The sequence below is a fragment of the Oryx dammah genome, unplaced genomic scaffold, assembly GCF_014754425.2.
Source record: "Oryx dammah isolate SB20612 unplaced genomic scaffold, SCBI_Odam_1.1 HiC_scaffold_9, whole genome shotgun sequence".
Classification (NCBI taxonomy): Eukaryota; Metazoa; Chordata; class Mammalia; order Artiodactyla; family Bovidae; genus Oryx; species Oryx dammah.
The window spans coordinates 21,174,194-21,192,083 of NW_024070193.1; the positions used below are offsets into that span (position 1 = coordinate 21,174,194).

Here is a 17,890-nt window from a genome sequence, read left to right on the forward strand (position 1 = left end):
AAAAATGGACTTAGCACAACTCTGCTATATTTAAAATGGGTAACCAACAAGGACCTACTATATAGCACAGGGAACTCTGCTCAGTGTTATGTGGCAGCCTGGATGGGAAGGGCATTTGGGGGAGAAAGGATACGTATATATGTATAGCTGAGCCCCTTTGCTGTTCACCTGAAACTCACAGCACTGTTAATCAGCTGCATCCCCTAATATAAAATAAAAACTTAAATAGACTTAGTTAAAAAAATATAAAATATCTCATTAATAATTTTAACTGTGATTAAATATTGAAATAATATTTAAAATACAGTGGCTTAATTAAAATTTATGAAAGCTTAAAAAAAGTTGGAAAGGATTGAGGTAAACAAAACCACGTCTGTTTCTTTTCTGCCAGGCTCAGTGGCACGGCTGTGCTAATGTTTTGTCTGTTTCCTGGGGAAAGAGAGAGGGTTGCATGTTGCCCGGTGCTGTTCACCATGGAACCTGTTTTTCGTGAAACACAGCGCTGTGCGAAGTCTCAGAACACACCCCGGGAGATGCTGCTTTGTTTTCCACGGCTCTCCCACCACCAAATGCCAGTGCTTCTCAGGATGTAAACAAACACAAGATTCGTGGCGTGGCACCTGATGCCGAGGGTTTTGACTGTGTGTCTGCCGTGTAGCAGGACTTAACCACTGTGCTTTTCTTTTCCCTCTTCTCCCAAACAGAGAAAGAGACCTTTCTGGATCCTTTCATCCTCCGGGACCTCCTGCCTGCATCCCTGGGCAACTATTACAGGTACACAGGTTCTCTGACGACCCCACCGTGTAGCGAGATTGTGGAGTGGATAGTGTTCCGGAGGCCCGTCCCCATCTCTTACCACCAGGTAGCTATTGAGCCCCCAGAGGGCTTCCATACTTAACTTGTTTTGTGTTGACTTAACCTGATGACGTTGCTAGAGTATAACCAGGATAACAATTTTGTTTTTTGGTATCCTTTGCTTCTCACTGATTCTTTACATATTTTTGCACCCGAGAATTGTAAAATGTAAGACATGCTTGCTCAGCCACAAATGAACTTAGTTGAAGAGAATAGCAGGCATGAAAGTGGATATCTTGTAAGTATTCAGTCTTGAGCAGATAAAAGCCACCCTCTGTGATGATGAGACCTTATGCCAGGAACTGTTGAGCTCTTTATATGTGTTAACTCATTTAGTCTTCATGAGCAGTCTTAGGAGGTAGGTGCTGTTCATACCTTCATTTTACAGAAGAGACACAACAAAAGTGAAGTGATCTGCCAAGGTCACACAGCCAGCTCTGAGGCCAGGATGTCTGACCCCAAGGTCATGCTCTGAGCTACTAAACCTCCCCAAAGTTCAGAAAAGAGAAATTGGTATACATGAAGAAATGAAAGAAAAAAATGCCACCAATGGAGCTCTTTCTGTGTGATAGGCATTTTACATGCAATCAATTTAGTTGCAAAACAACATTGAGTGTTAGGTATATTGCACACAGGTGGTACAGATAAGGAAAACATGGAGAGGTTGGATAACATGCCCAGGGATTCATGGTCAATGAAGGTTGAAGCCAGAAAAACAAGCTTGAGTTTGTCTAATTGCAAACCCGTGTTGCCAACCCCTACATTGAACTGTGTCTCTCTGAGTGTGACCTGGCAGATGTCATAGTATGGTGGGCTTAGGCTGAGCTCTTAACTGTGGGTAGGAATTTGGTGAAATGGGGATGAGATTGAGGGGAAATATCAGAGAAAGAGGATCCACCAGGGGGTGAGAGGTCTTGACATCACCTCACGCCATGAGGATTAATAGATGGAAGCGGGAAAGAGAGGGGAAATATTATTTTTGATGAAAAATGCAATGTGTATGGCAACCCCCTCCAGTGTTCTTGCCTGGAGAATCCCAGGGACGAGGGAGCCTGGTGGGCTGCTGTCTGTGGGGTCACACAGAGTTGGACACAACTGAAGTGACTTAGCAGCAGCAGCAGCAATGTGTATTGCAGTAAAAGAAGAGTAGATTTCTACTCCATAATTTCATAAAATAGGACCAAGAATGATTGGTAGGATTTGTAAGACCATGCGTGGATTTGAGCTGTTGACTCAGGACTGTTTGAAAAATGGAACATTAATATCAGAGACATCCATACAAATGCATCCTTAAAGTTGGTCAGCTAGGGTTGAAGCTAATGTAGATAGATGAAGGGGGACGTTTTCAAATTACATGATAAATTAATATAACAGAAGAAGACACAGGCAACAAGATTTAGAACCTGGCTGGCATGGGAAATAGTCCAGAGATTTTCATAACAAGGGCAGAGAGTACAGTAAAGGGCATGGCAGAAATAGGATTGGATGGTGTCCTGGTCAGGGCTGTTTGGGGTATCAGAAGCAGTAACTCACTTCAGTAGAGGGAATATTTGAAGGAAACCAGAGTAGGGACATCCTGAGATGAAGACATCATGACCAGGACTGTTACTAGCAAGTGAGGAACAAGAGTTTTACCCTCTTTTAGGGGCCAGCTCTTACATCTTAAGAGTTTCTGCCACAGCTTTGTGATTCTGTCCTTTTGCAAAACTCTGGTGCCATCTCTCTCTCCCAGTTTGAGTATGGTTTTCTTTGGAGGGGATTGGAGCCCAATATGGTTTGTTGTTCATTTGCTAAGTTGTGTCCAACTCTTCACAATCCCATGAGCAGCAACACACCAGGCTTCCCTGTCCTTCACAATCTTTTGGAGTTTGCTTAAACTCATGTCCATAGAGTTGGTGATGCCATCCAATCATCTTATCCTCTGTCGCCCCCTCCTCCTCCTTCTCCCCTCAATCTTTGTCAGCATCAGGGTCTTTTTCGAGTTGACTGTTCACATCAACTGCCGAAGTATTGGAGCTTCAGCTTCAGCATCAGCCCTTTCAATGAACATTCAGGGTTCAATTCCTTTAGGATTGACTGGTTTGTTTTCCTGCCGTCCAAGCAACTCTGAGGAGTCTTCTCCAGCACCACCCAGCTGCCAGCTGTTAGTGGTCTGGGTCTTGTGTCAAGTATTCGGGAAGATAGATCTGAGTAGAAGTTGGCCAACAGCAAGTTGGATGGCCTTGGTCTTGTCTTCTTCATAAATCAGCAGAGGTGCTGGTTGTGTCCTGAGACATCAGTGTTTGTTGCCATTCTGAGCAGGGAGGGAGGTGGGAAGGGAGCAGATTATCTAGAAGGACCTATGTGAAGGAGAGAGATCCTACTAGAAAAGTAAGTGCTGTGGGACCAGGGGAAACAGGTTAATTTGGCCTTACTACAGTTGGCAGACATTTTACTTTCAGATTTTTCTTTTTTTCCTTTTAATTCCATTGTCATGAAAAAAGAAGGACTAGCAATTTGGTTGCTGAACAGGATCTGCTGGCTTTAAGGAGATAATGAAATATAAAACAAATTTTCTTCCCCATGGTGAGGCCAGCATTGTTTTATTAAAACGTAAGAAAACTGCAGTCCAAATATTTATATCCTCAAGGTTCGGGGCGGGGGACAGAGCTTTGAAAAGGGACCTTTTTTGTCAATTAAGATAAATGCTTTTGTCTTCAAAGATATAAAGGCTTGAGATAATGAGGTTAGAAAATTCAAGTTTGGCTTTTTTTGTTTTGTTTTTTTTTTTTGGAGGGTGCCATGTGAGGGGGAGGCATAGAGAGGTAATTGTTTGGCTGAGGTGAAATAGACCTTTAACACATACTGGGTTTTATTGCAGTTTGGTGAATCTTAAACAAAAGACAGAGTTTTAGGTTTGGATGTCTTGTCAAGTATTTGTCAATGAGAAGCATTTTGACATTTGGGAACTGGGTATCTTAAAAAGTGCTTTGTTAACATCTTTTTATGCTTCTACTCTGCTACTCATACTCTGAAAGAGAAATAATGAAAGAGTTTTTTTTTTCTTTTTTCCCTGAGATTTTCAATATATGACCTCTCTGTAGGTACTATTGTTTCAAGAGAATAGTGAAGAAATAAAGTAGTCATACTGGCTCCCCAGTTTCTTGCCTTTAAGCCATCTTTAAATAATGCTTCACTTGCATCAAGCACAGCTTCATATATCCTTTCCTGGTTCCCAAGGGAGGAAGCAACTCATTTTCATGTGGCTGCACTGACTGGTTCCTTACTGGAGAGCTGAGTAGAGGTCACCGCTGTGTCAGTCCTCAGACAGGAAAGTGTTAGCCATCCAAGTATTATCGTTTCAGCCCTTCCCACCTTGAGCCTGCCAACATTCTTTCTGTAGTTAGCACAGAATGTTCATTTCAGAAAGGCAAATGGCCAATTCAGAGAAGACAAGTAGACAGAATTCCATGTCTGCTTCTGTCAGGGAAAAAAAAAAAAGCTTTCCTAGTCATTCATCCTTCCTTTTCTCCAAAGGCTCTTCTCTTCTACGGGGTGGGGACCTGTCAGCAGTGAAAAGGAGAGCAGGTTCATGCTAAAATAGAGTGCTGAGCACCTACTGTTGACTTGTATGATGTGGATGTCTTTCTGAGTAAATATGAGCCTCTTTTGTGGGTTTCCTTGGGCATTCAAACCAACCCTGTAGCCAGTGAGCTCTGACACTGGCTTCTATGATAATCTAGATTTGAATGTGGTGTAGGTAATGGAATCACATTGGTTGGCTTGGTTGATCAGCAGTCAGCATGGCTTTGTGGCTCCGCTCAGGTCGACTGTAAATAGCAGGCAAAAATCCAACCATGATTTTGTTACCCAAACAAAACGGCGGTACCCTCAGTCTGGCGTAGTAGGCCAAAGGAACAGGGACTAGCACATTGAGATGGGTCCCTGCCTCGTATTCATGATCAGTCAGGGAACATGATAATTTTAGTCTACTCTCTAGGATGTGTTTTATTCTCTAACAGTGGCTGTCAGATGGTGATACTTTTGCCATCGGAGACTATCCCAACCTTCACTTTCCAAGGCTGTTGGCTTCTATAGTTTGAAATATGACACTGCATATAATCTCTCCTAGCATCAGTTTTGTTGACGTGCTTCTTGGAGGTTCTATCAAAAAGACTAGTTTATTTGTTTTATTTGCATGACTTCTAAAAAATTGAAGTTAGTTGATTTTTCACTGGAGTTGATAGTGGATTTACAATATTGTGCTAGTTTCAGATGTACAGCAAAGTGCTTCAGTTATATATATATATTTTCAGATTATTTTCCATTATAGGTTATTACAAGAGGTCCAGTATTGTTCTCTATGTTACATAGTAAATCCTGTTACGTGCCTGGTTATGTACAGTAGTTTGTTAATCCTATACTCTTTAATTTATCCTTCTCCTACACCACTTTTCTCTTTGGTAACCATAAGTTTGTTGTCTATGTCTATAAGTCTATTTCTGCTTTGTATATGTATTCATTTGTATTATTTTTTATATTCCACATATAAGTCATATCATCTAATGTTTGTGACTTACTTCATTTAGTATGATATTCTCTAGGTCCATCTGTATCCTTGCAAATGGCAATATTTCATTATGTCGCTGAGTAATACTCCATTGTGTGTATGTGAAGGGGGTCACAGCTTAAACTGGTCATCTATTAATGGGCATTTGGGTTGCTTCCATGACTTGGCTATTGTAAATAGTGTTACTGTGAACATTGGGGTGCATGTGTCTTTTCAAATTCGTTTTTGTCTTTTCCAGATATATTCCCAAGAGTGGGAATGCTAGATCACACAGTAGCTCTATGTTTAGTATTTTGAGGAACCTCCATGCTATTTTCCACAGTGGCTGTACCAATTTACACTCCCAGCAATAGTGTAAGAAGGTTCCCTTTTCTCCACAGCCTCTTCAGCATTTATTATTTGTAGACATTTTGATAATAGCTATTCCTACCAGTGTGAGGTGATACTTCATTGTAGTTTAAATTTGCATGTCTGTAATACGTAACAGTATTGAGCATCGTTATGTCTTCATTGGAGAAATGTCTATTTAGGTCTTCTACTCATTTTTTGATTGGGTCGTTTGTTTTTTTGATGTCGAGTTGTATATTTTGGAAATTAACCCTTTGTCAGGCACATTGTTTCCAAATATTTTCTCCCATTTCATAGGTGGTGCTTTTGCTTCATTGATGGTTTCCTTTGCTATGCAAAAACTTTTAAGTTTAATTAGGTTCCATTTGTTTATTTTTGCTTTTATTTCTTTTGCTTTGGGAAAGTGACCTAAGAAAACATTGCTACAATTAATGTCCAAAAATGTTTTGCCTATTTTCTCTTCCAGGAATTTTATGGTGTTATGTCTTATATTTAAGTCTTTAAGCCTTTTGAGTTTATTTTTATGCATTGTGTGAAGGTGTGTCCTAACTTCACTGATTTACATGCATCTGTCCAGCTTTTCCCAATACTAGTTGCTGAAGAGATTTTATTTTCCCCTTTATTTATTTCTGCTTCCTTTGTTGTAGATTAATTGACCATTGGCATATGGTCAATTTATTTTGGGGTTCTCTCATCTGTTCTGTTGATCCATACATCTGTTTTTATCCCAATAGCATGCTGTTTTGATTATTGTAGCTTTGTAATATTGTCTTAAGTCTGGGAGGGTAATGCTTCCAGCTTTGATTTCTTCCCCTCACCCCTCCAGGATTATTTTAACAATACAGGGTCTTGTGTAGTTCCATATAAATTATAGGAATATTTGTTCTAGTTCTGTGAAAAATGTCATGGGTTATTTGATAGGGATCATGTTAAATCTATAGATTGCTCTGGGTAATCTGGCCATTTAAACATTATTTCTTCAAGTCCACAAGCATGGGATATCTTTCCATTTCTTTGGGTCTTCAGTTTCCCTTATCTGTGTCTTATAGTTCTCAGCATATAGGTCTTTCACCTAATGATTAGGTTTATTCCTAGATATTTTGTTTTCTGATGCAATTTTAAAATGGATTTTTTTTTTAACTTTCTGGCATTTCATTGTTAGTGTAAACAAATACAACAGATTTCTGAATATTAATCTTGTATCTTTCTACTTTGCTGAATTCGTATATTAGTTTTAACAGTGTTTATGTGGGGTCTTTAAGTGACATGACTTTTTAAAATTACAACCAATATTGTCCCGGTCATAAATAGTAGAGCAGCTCTTTTGAATTAAGACCATGTTCCATATGGAGCCGAACTGTTGCAATTTTGGCTATGTTCTTCATCCAAGTTAATCAATTACTCTACTAACTCTGCCTCAACTTTCATCTGTAAAATGGAAATAATAATAATACCTACTTTATGGAGTCATTATAGACATTCATTGATGGAGTGCATGTAGAATATGCTCAAGACTAGTGCCTGGCACCACAGGAAGTACTCAGAGATATTAGGTGAGTTTCTTTGTTGCTTTTTTTTTAATTGCTGAAGCCACTCAGACAGCACTGTCCAGCAGCAACAAACAAGCCACATATATCATTTTAAATTTTCTGATAGCCACACTAAAATATTTAAAGATAAACAGGTGAAATTAATTTTAATAATTGTTTTATTTAACCTCATGTATCCAAAATACTATCATTTCAATGTGTAGGACTAGCCACATTTCCAGCGGAATGGCCATGTGTGACTGCTGATGGTTGGGCCTCTTATATTTATCTCAAGGCCGTAACAACTGAGGAATCACGTAATTCAAAAAGTTTCTATTCCAACACTACACAACGTGCAGTGATTTGAATACAGACTTTCTTTTAATAGTGAGTGAAGATGCTACTTTGGCCCGTAACAGGTAGGTTTCATTGTTAATTATGGTTAAATCCTCTTTCTGTAGAAGGCTTTTCTATAATTACCTTCACCCAAAACTGTCCATAACTGCAGGGAGAGAGCATAGCCTGCAGACATGGAGCATTCTTAGATTTTAGTTTTATAGCCATGGTTCAATAAGTAAAACTGTGAATGATCCAGGCTACTGGGAATTTCATATTCCCTCATTATTATTCTGTTTACTCATGCGGCAACCAAACCATACATACCTCTTAAATGTATGACAAAACTCACGTCCCCATGACCTTAGGTGAAACATTGTAGATCACAATGTTTACCCTGGAGTTTATTATTATTCTTATAATGGACTCTGGCTTTGTCTAACTGCCATTCTATATACAGCCTATAAAATATCGTGCACATCAGCCTTTCTGTGGTCAGTAATTACATTACTTTTGATTTTCTCTCATTTGCCCCCTTCAACCATGGTAGTCCTCTCCCACATCTTATGGACCAGATCTTACAAACAGTATAAATAGTTTTCAAATTTCCTTTGACTCAAACTGACAGATTAAAAACTAATTATTCTCTGTAATATTTTTACAATAAAAACTTAAGTTGAATTGATTTATATACACTTCCAGCCAGCACATTTGCAATTCAAGGTTAAAATTGTTCTTGAAACAGCACCAGTTAAAATGCAATTACAACTCCTCAAGCAGGGATAAAAGAAGGAAATGTTTTACATGTTCACTTCAAAAGTTAAAAAGTCAATTTAATATTACAGAAATAAAAACTTTCATTTATTTTCCCTAAATGATAAAGAGTTTGTTAATTATATTCAAGGTAAATCCAAGTGTGTTTATTACATGCCTCTGGAAAAGAATAAGGGAAAGAAAAGTACAGGCTTTGTGAGGTGAATTCTTTTTTCTGTTTGCACCTCCTGTCTTCTTCATAGTTCCTGATTCTTCCTGTGTTGGGTTGTAGGCTATGTCTTTCCAGAGTGCAGAAAAACGTGAATAGATGTATATTGCCAGTAGTGAAATGGCAGTAGTGGGTGCCCAGCATGGTAGGGTCTTTGGAGGGCAGCTTAAAGAAATGGTTTAGGGTCGTCTGTACTAACATTAAATTCCGTTTGTCCACTACAGTATTGCTCTTTCAGTGAATAATACTGAAGCCTTGTTATGCGTGTGGCACAAAGTGACTGAAAGTGTGAAAGCCAGAGTCACATAGACCCAGGCTTCTAAGCCTCACTTTACCTCTCAATTTCTGTGTGATTCTGAGCAAGTGACTTAATGTCTCTAAGCCCAAGTTCCTACTCAGTCAAAACAATATAATACAAAACAGTAAAAAACGATGATAACACCACCCACAGTACTGGATTTATATGAGGATTAAGTAGGAGAAAGCAGATAATGTTCTTAGCACATTCAACGCTCAGTAAATATTAGTTTCTAGTGTTAGTCATATCATAATAATATTATGAATAATGTCACTGTAATGTTGTTATTTTGAGCCAAGACTAAGTTAGCAAAACAGTGTTTATGAAGTGCTTGAGAAAGGTACCTGGCACATAAAAAGTTTGATAAGATGCAAATATTCATGATACATATACATAGACACATTATATATATACAGTGTATATATAATGACATTATACATGTAACTACATATGTATTGTTTACTATATATATATAACGTACATTGTTAATATATATGTCTATATATACTATAAGAAAGAAAAGGAAAAAGAAGCTGCCGAGAACTTCTTGGTGTTGAAAGCTTAGCACACAATCATAGTTACTACATTCTTCACAAAATAATAATAGTAATGACAGGTGGCACAGTGGTAAAGAATCCACCTGCCAGTGCAGGAGACGCAGAGGACTTGGGTTTGATCCCTGGGTTGTGAATATCCTCTGAAGGAGGAAATGGCAACCCACTCCAGTATTCTTGCCTGAAGAATCCTATGCACAGAGGATCCTGGTGAGCTACAGCCCGTTGGGTCGCAGAAGAGCCAGACACAACTTATGCACCGATGCGTGCACTAATGACAGTAATATTTACTGAGTACCTTTTCGGTGTCGGGAATTATTCCAGGCAGGAAAATGCTTACTGATAATACCTGTCTAAAGGTGTCGGACCAAGGTACATTTGAGAAGGATCTCGTGTACATTTTAGAAGGATCACTGTGTTAGCTAGATCTAGAAGAATGTGGTTAACTAGATCTAGAAGAACTGAACAGATTACACAGCAAATGTGTGGACCAATCAGAGGCCGGAGAGACGCAGCTTTGCAGTTTGTTCTATGTCTGGTGCTTTACATGGGGCTGCCTTGTTGCCCAACTCTTGGGGGCACCTTCCTATCATCACCTGCCCTGTGAATGGCGTCCCACGGAATCCAGCAAAGTCAGGGTCCTGGTGGCGGCCAGGTTTACCTTTAGCAACTGTGGTTTCAAGGCAAGGATAAGGACTGAGGGACAACACGCAGCAGCTGTGTGATGAGCTGCAGAAGTTGTGTGGTCCAGATGACCGCTGACCTCCTGCCCAAGTGAAAATATAGGTTCCCTTTGCCAGTCTGGAGACCATGGACGCTTCCACTCAGTGGCCAAGCATGCCCGTCACCAGCAGGAGAGGCCACTGACAGTTTTTATCCAGCTGAGAGGAGTGACAGTTTTCGTAAATGCTGCCAATACCGAAGGACATTTGATGAGCCTGCTAAGCTTGTCCTCCTTTTTTCCTCTTTTATGCGACTGTCAAGAGAAGCTATGATCCAGGTGACAATATAATATCACCCAGGTCATCAGTTCACTCTCAGAACCATCACGTCCTTCCTTTGAAATCTTCGGGCAAGTTGAGTTAATGACAAGAATGTGGCTGAGCTTTTAAGCCATTGCATGTCATTAAACTGTAAGAGCAATTTGAGCAAAATCACTTCTGTGTTGAATTCAGAACCTGCCTCTTTTTACAGTTATATGACTAATTCTTTCCTGAGGCATCAGAAATAAACTTTTCAGGAGTACTAAATGAGAGCTGTGAAAGAAGCAAGTATTCGAGAGAATAAACAAACCTTGGAGTCACATTGCTGAGGGTCTCCCAGGCCATCCTTTCCTGGCATCCCAGAGATGAAAGTATTTGATGACAGATGGCTGTCCCTTCTAAAAAATTTCTGGTCTAACTTGCTATGTATGACAGCCCACTCTTCTTAAAAAAAAAAAAAAAAATCACCCTGAAGTTAAGGAATTCCTTCCTCTATTCAACTCACGTCTCTTAAGGCTTTAATGCAAACCAATTTTCTCTTATTTGGCCTTCTCTGGACGTGGATAAGAGCTGGTCATCATCTTTCACATACAAGGCCTTTAATCAAATTACTCCTTACTCGCCTTTTCTTCAGGCGAAACAATTCCTCTTCCTTTAACCTTTCCACACGGGATTGTGCGCCTTCCCTTTCATCATGTTGGTTGGTCTTTCCCTTGACTGCCTCCAGAAGGTCTTTGTTAATTCCTTTCATGTAATTTTTAGGAGTTATTTTCTCTGAGAAAATCCTGAAAGCTCCTCTCACTTTGAGACGCTTGCAGTTCTGATCTTGGTAGTCTCTACCAAGTGTGTGCACCTTGCTAGGTTGAGCTGATTTTTCCCTTTCAGCACCTCCAATTATTTTCATCTGAATAGGTCACCTGTGGACAGAGTAAACAGTCCAGTTTTCTTAATTATTCTGCTTTTATGGCCCTTGTCTCTTCATGATACATAAACAGGGACCATCACAAGGAAGAATGGAAGAAAGACAAATTCTAAATAGCAACCACGTGAGTTGTTAGAAGTTCTATGAATTGTAGAGAACTAGAATAAAAGGGGAATAACAGGCTACTTTTGCATGAAAGACCACCCTGCTTCTATTCCCTTGAGGAAAAAGCAGAAAGGGTTTCATGGTTTATTATCACTTTCCATGAGCAGGAGAATTGGGAGAGGAGGTGGAATGATGAGTGAATCCGTATACTTAAATGATTTTTCTTGACAGTGTAAATTCAATGCCTTTTCATGCAAACAGAGGAGTTTTAGACTGTAAGCCAGTCATTTTCTGTCATTCTGTGAGGCTGTTAGAGAAACACTGGGGTTTGTTCCAGGCTTCAAGATGTCCATCCAGAAATCCCGGTCCTAATTCTGTTATCCATTGGCTTAACCACCTCCTGGTCCTGTTAAGTTTAGGGAAGCCACTCCTAAAAGCCACCCACTCATCTTGGGAAGTGGCTTTCTATTTTCCCTTGTAATCCTCTCCTGCAGAAAACATTCTGATTTGGCATTCAAGGAGCCAGTTGGGCCAGAAAGAGTTCATTCAGTTTCTCTATTTATTTCATTTTTAACCCCAGCTCAAGGAGTTGGTGTTTTGGTGGCTGGACATTTTATGTTATGCTCCATTTCTTTGGTTACAAGAGTATCTTTGTGGCCCATTGAGAACAAATCTCTGTCACTTAGCCCCTGTTCTATTCCTCTTATATAATAGAATGATCTTTTCTTTAAAAAAAAAAAAAATTCTTGGAGTATAGCTGCTTTACAATGCTGTGTTAGCCTCTGCTGTATAGCAAAGTGAATCAGCTCTACTTATACATATATGCCCTCTTTTTAAGATTTCCTTCCCACTTAGGTCACCACAGAGCTTTGAGTACAGTTCCCTGCGGAGATGCTCGTTAGTTACCTGTTTTATACATAGTAGTATATATATGTCTCCCAATTTCCCAATTCATCCCACTGCCACCCTCTAACCCGTTGCTGTACATACATGTGTTCTCTACCTGTGTCTCTATTTCTGCTTTCCAAATAGGTTCATCTGTACTATTTTTATAGATTCTATACGACCTTTTTGATGCTATGCAGAATGTTGAGGGCCACAAAGAATCCTTTTTGATAGTATGAATAGGATCCTGGAGTCCTGAATTTTTCTTTGATTTCCCCTGAAAGTGTAGACAGCAGTCTTGAGGAAAATGTTTCCTAGTAATATTAATAATAATGACACCTAATCTTTACTACGGGCTTACTGGCTGCTTCATAGATTTTAATCTTTTTAACAACCTTAAGAAAGGCAGTACTAGTATCGTATCCATTTTATAGATGAGGAAACCTGTGTTGCAGAAAGCTTGAATAATTTGCCTATGATTACCCATCTGATAAATGTTGAACTTCAGTAGTTTAACCTGCACATCATGGGCTTGTCAACTTTGTGACTTAGTAACTGCTGAACTGTATCCCTAGTATATAAGAAGGTACTTAGTAAGAATTATTGATAAATTGCGAATATTTCTAAAGTTCTGTTCTTGGAACTGTTTTAATGACCACGCATGGATAATCTCATTTACTGCTGACCCCAAACCCTATCCGGTCGATGTTGCAGTAATTCTCACTATTTTACAAAGGAAGATTTGCAGCTCAAGAGAAGTTAAACAACTTTCTCAGGGTCACAGAGTGGTTGAGCCATGGAGCCAAAATTCCCACCCAGGAAGTCTGAGTCTCTAACTTACCAGTTTCACTATGTAACTCTGTGCTGCTTCCTGTAATATGGAAATTCTTGCCAGGGGTTGGGGTAAGGATGGCTGGGGGGTTGCTGCAGGAAGACCCAGCCTCTTGTCTGAGACACGAGCTGCAAGAGTTCTAAGCACCTTCCAATGAAGTGTTTTCCTTTTCAGTTGACAGAAAAGAATCCGCAGCTGGATAAGCCCACTGGCAGTGATTCCAGCAGGCAGCCTGTGTCTGGCTGAGTCTGTCCCACGCGACTTCGGGCACCTCCCAGCACCTTTTGTTCTCATCACCCCTCCTGGGTTTGGACCATGTAGGCTTCTAACCAAATTTCTTTTTTCTCCTTTTCTCTGATTCTATGTTCAGCTCGAGGCTTTTTATTCCATCTTCACCACGGAGCAGCAAGACCACGTCAAGTCGGTGGAGTATCTAAGAAATAACTTCCGGCCACAGCAGGGCCTGAATAACAGGGTGGTGTACAAGTCTGCCGTTCGTGATGCCTGGAACCACGACATGACAGACTTCTTAGAAAACCCACTGGGGACGGAAGCCTCTAAAGGTACATTTGGATTCAGTGCCCTTGCCCAGAGGAAGATTTCCTTATCGTAAATTACTTTAAGTGAAAAGGAGTTCGGAACCAGCCAAGAATTGGAACTTGGCATTAACAGCATGTTTCTCTGCTAAAAGAGACTTGTCTGGGTGATAAATAGAAGCATTTGTGGGAATAACTTCAGTTAAATAGATATGTTCGGAATTGCCCTTTTGACTAGCGAAATATCAGTCCTTCTCTCTGTAATTTGACCTTGTAGTGTCAGCACTGAACTCGTTGATGTGTTAAAGCTTTTCGGTGTCTTACTTTTTAACTGTTTCCCTGCTGCAATCAGCTGTTTGTCTCTGAGCTCAAACATCAGGACCTCAGACTTGCTTTCAACACCCCAGTCTTCAGCTTTCTTACGAACTTCCATACTAGGCAAGAAGTCCCCCTCCAGCTCTCCACCTCCACCAGACACCACGTAACCTTTTAGATCTGTTGTTTAACAGTTCAACTCCCAGATCTGAAAAACATAAGTTTCATAACTTGCTTGTGTCCTAATCTTTTTCCATTTCTCCTTTCTCATGGGAAACGGTCATGAATTTCTCTCCCAGGAAATTGGAAAGTCTGATTCTACCCTCACAGCCCAACCTTCAAGCTCTGTGATTTGTCATAAAATCACAGAGCTCAGGAAACCCTTGGAGGAATAAGGCTTGTCAAAGTCCCAATATTTGGAAGGGAGGAAGGATAAAGAAGGTATTTCCTTTGGATTTGAAGAGATGGGTCTTTCCCAAATCAGTTCTCTCCTTTGAAATAGTGAGCTTGGGTGATGTGGAAAGCATTTGTCATTTATTGACGTTGACAGTAGACTGTGGTATTTTTAGCATCATGAGTTATATGCAAGGGCTTTATTTCAGGAGTGTACATACCCCTACCTCCAATAAAAGGGACCAGTTTACTGGCATATGACCTTTATAGGAACAAGAGGAGTGAGTTGATATTCCAGAAATAACTGCATTGATGTGCCCTTTGATGATAAGAATGAGCCCATTTTCCAGGCTCATGTATCTACAAAGGAGCTAAAAGAAGAGGAAAGGGAGTTTTAACAATGTGATCATCTCCTTCCTGTCGGTGTAGTTTTGTCAGAGGATGGTGTAAAGAAGCACGTAATTGAGAATCAACTAATTTGGGGCTGACACTTTGTCAAGGGCATCATTTATCAACTGGGAACAGCAGGAAGGTTGAGAAGCATGCAAACCTGTAAAATATCTTGGATTGGACTGGCATGAAGAACCTCATTTGGCCTGTTTTTTTTTTTTCAATCCAAGTTAAAAATAAAGCAAACGGCCAAACTGTAAAGCTTTCTCCCAAGAGAACATGCTTAGGGAAGGGAGGACTCTTAGGGCTGACTATGTTGCAAGAGGTGGAACATTTGCAGGATGGGGAATTTATATCACAAGTGAGTATAGGATCTGGTAGCTTGGAAATGCTGACGTTATGACAGTTACAAAGTTCTTTCCTAAAAAATGGGCTTGACCATCTGATATACTGGCTGTGCAGAGAGAGTGCATAGTCCTTCTTCCCCAAGGAAATTAGAGAGGACACTGGTTTCCATTGCGTTAAATTGTCAGAGTGGGCAGTATCCCCCAACGAATGGGCTTTCTCTGATTTTGAGCAGAACCAAGGACCCATCCTTAGGTAGAGGGAATCAGTTCTTCATCTTACAAGGTTACAGTGATGATGGTGTGCATCCATTGCTCTTAAGATGTTTGAATATTAAAATGTTTTCTGATCTTTCTAGAGACAGAGATGTAGACACAGTCTTCTTTTTTATTTTTTTAGCATAGTGTTGGAGTGTAAGCTACAGAAAAGTGCACACACAGTATGCATACAACTTGATAACTTTCCAGAAACTGAATATACTTGAGTGACACACACCCAGATCCAGAAACTAACATCACATCAGCTTCCCAAAGCACATTGCTCTCCCCATTCCTAGTCACTGCCCATTCCCAGGGATAACCGTGATCACAGTCTTGCCTCCTGATCAATTTCATATAAACAGAATCAGTTCACCAAGTTCTTTTGTGTGTCTTGCTTCTGTTGCTTTATACTGCTTTGAAGAGTCACCTATGCTGTTTCATGTAGTTGTAGTTTGTTCTTGTTGCTGAATTTCAGTGTGTGACTGTACGTGAATTTACCCATTTTAATATACATGAATTTGTAGATTTATTTACATGTTTTGGTAATTATGAAAGTTTTTTTTTTTCCCCTAATTATTTATTTGGCTGTGCCGGGTCTTGGCTGCTAAACACGGAATCTTTTTAGTTATGGCCTGGGAACCCTTAACTGAAGCATGTTGGGACCTAGTTCCCTGACTAGTTATCAAACCTGGGTCTCCTGCATTGGAAGCATGTAGTCTTAGCCATCAGGGAAATTCTTGAACCTGCCTTTTAACCAGCATGTGGACACATCTCTGTTGGTTATGCGCCCTGTAGTAAAATGACTACAGCCTAAAGGATACATGTATGTTTGGATCTGATTAGATACTGACCAGTTTCCCAGAATGACTGTATGTACCACTTTACAATTCTGTCAGTGATGTAAGAAAGTTTTCTTTTTTTTTTTTACGCTTTTTTTCAAGGCCTAATTTACATATCATAAAGTTCAGGTGTAGTGAATGTGCAATTCAGTGACTTTTATCAAACTTAGTTGTGCAGGCATCACCACATCTACTCTTAGAGCCTTCTCTTCACCCCAGAGAGTTCTTCATGCCTGTTTGCAGTCAGTTCTTTCTCCTAACCTCAACTCTGCTTTTGACTTTAGAGTTTGAGGATTTATCCATGTTGCAGATCAGTAGCTCATTTCTTTTTACTGCTGAATAGTATCCCTGTTTGAGTTTTTTAAATAACAGCTTTATTGAGATTTAATTCGCATGCCATATAGTTTATTCTTTTACAGTGTACCCTTCAGTGGTATTCTGTATTCACAAAGTTATGTGATCATCACGAGTATCTACTTTAGGACTTTTTGTCACCCCCAAAAGAAATTCCATCCCTCTTAGCAGTTACTCCTTTTTCTCCCATGCCTGCTTCCTGCCCAGGCCCAGGAAACCAGTAATGTGCTTTTTGTCTGTATGGAGTTTCCTGTTAGGGAGATTGCACATAAATGGAATCCTCCAATACTTGACTTTTTCGTCTCTGGCTTCTTTCACTTAGCATCATATTTTCAAGATTTATCCATATTTGCACATGTGTCAGAATTTCATTTCATTTTATGAACAAACTATACATCATTGTATGGATATACCACATTTTGCTTATCCATTTGTCAATTGATAGATCCCGTTTTTGGCTCATTATGAATATCGCTGCTTTGAACATTGATGTTCACATTTTTGTGTGGATGAATGTGATCATTTCTCTTGGACATAAGCCTAGGAGTAGAATTGCTGCATCACAGGGCAACTCTTATGTTTTCCTTTTTTTTTAAGAACTGCCGAACAGTTTTCCCAAAGCAGCTGTACCAGTCTCCATGCCTGTCAGCATCGTGTGAAGGTTCTGATTTCTCCACATCTTCACCAACACTTGCTATATATCTTTTTTGTTGTAGTCATCCTAACGGATATGAAATAGTATCTCTTTCTAGTTTTGATTTGCACTTTCCTGATGACTACTGATGTTTTGTTTTTTTTTTAATATTTACGTGTTTATTTACTTGACTGTGCCAGGTCTTGGTTGTGGCACACTGGATGTTTTTAGTTGCAGCATGTGGAATCTGGAGTTGTTGCATGCAAGTTCTTTTAGTTGCAGCATGTGAGCTCTTTAACTGCAGTGTATGGGCACCTAGTTCCCCAACCAGGGATCGAACTCAGGCCCCTTACATTGGGAGCGCAGAGTAAGCCACTGGACCACCAGGGAACTTTCTTCTCTTTCGCATTTAAATGATATTTCTATTTGTTTTAAATATCATACAACCATGGTCCACATGACGAAATGCTCCTCCTTGTATCCCCCCAAGAAAACTCAGGTATTTCCATGGCACCAAAGGCTGAAAGCCAGCCACCAGTGCTTGCAATTATCAGGAAGCCTGGAGGGCTTGGATTATCGAGCTTAGTGGCCTGAGTAGAGAAGAGCCGATACAAAGGAAGATTCCATTATTTATTTATCTTTGGCT

At 39.9% G+C, this 17,890-nt stretch overlaps 1 protein-coding gene across 3 annotated transcripts in view; it reads left to right on the top strand.

Moving 5' to 3' along the window:
* The window catches only part of PTPRG (protein tyrosine phosphatase receptor type G), a 768,152-nt gene that overhangs the window by 609,245 nt on the left and 141,017 nt on the right, over positions 1-17,890 (top strand). For all 3 annotated transcript variants that reach the window (XM_040246532.1, XM_040246534.1, XM_040246533.1), the window contains exons 7-8: positions 705-862; positions 13,549-13,741. In XM_040246532.1, coding sequence (XP_040102466.1) covers positions 705-862; positions 13,549-13,741 — 351 coding nt within the window. The remainder of the gene's footprint in view (positions 1-704; positions 863-13,548; positions 13,742-17,890) is intronic.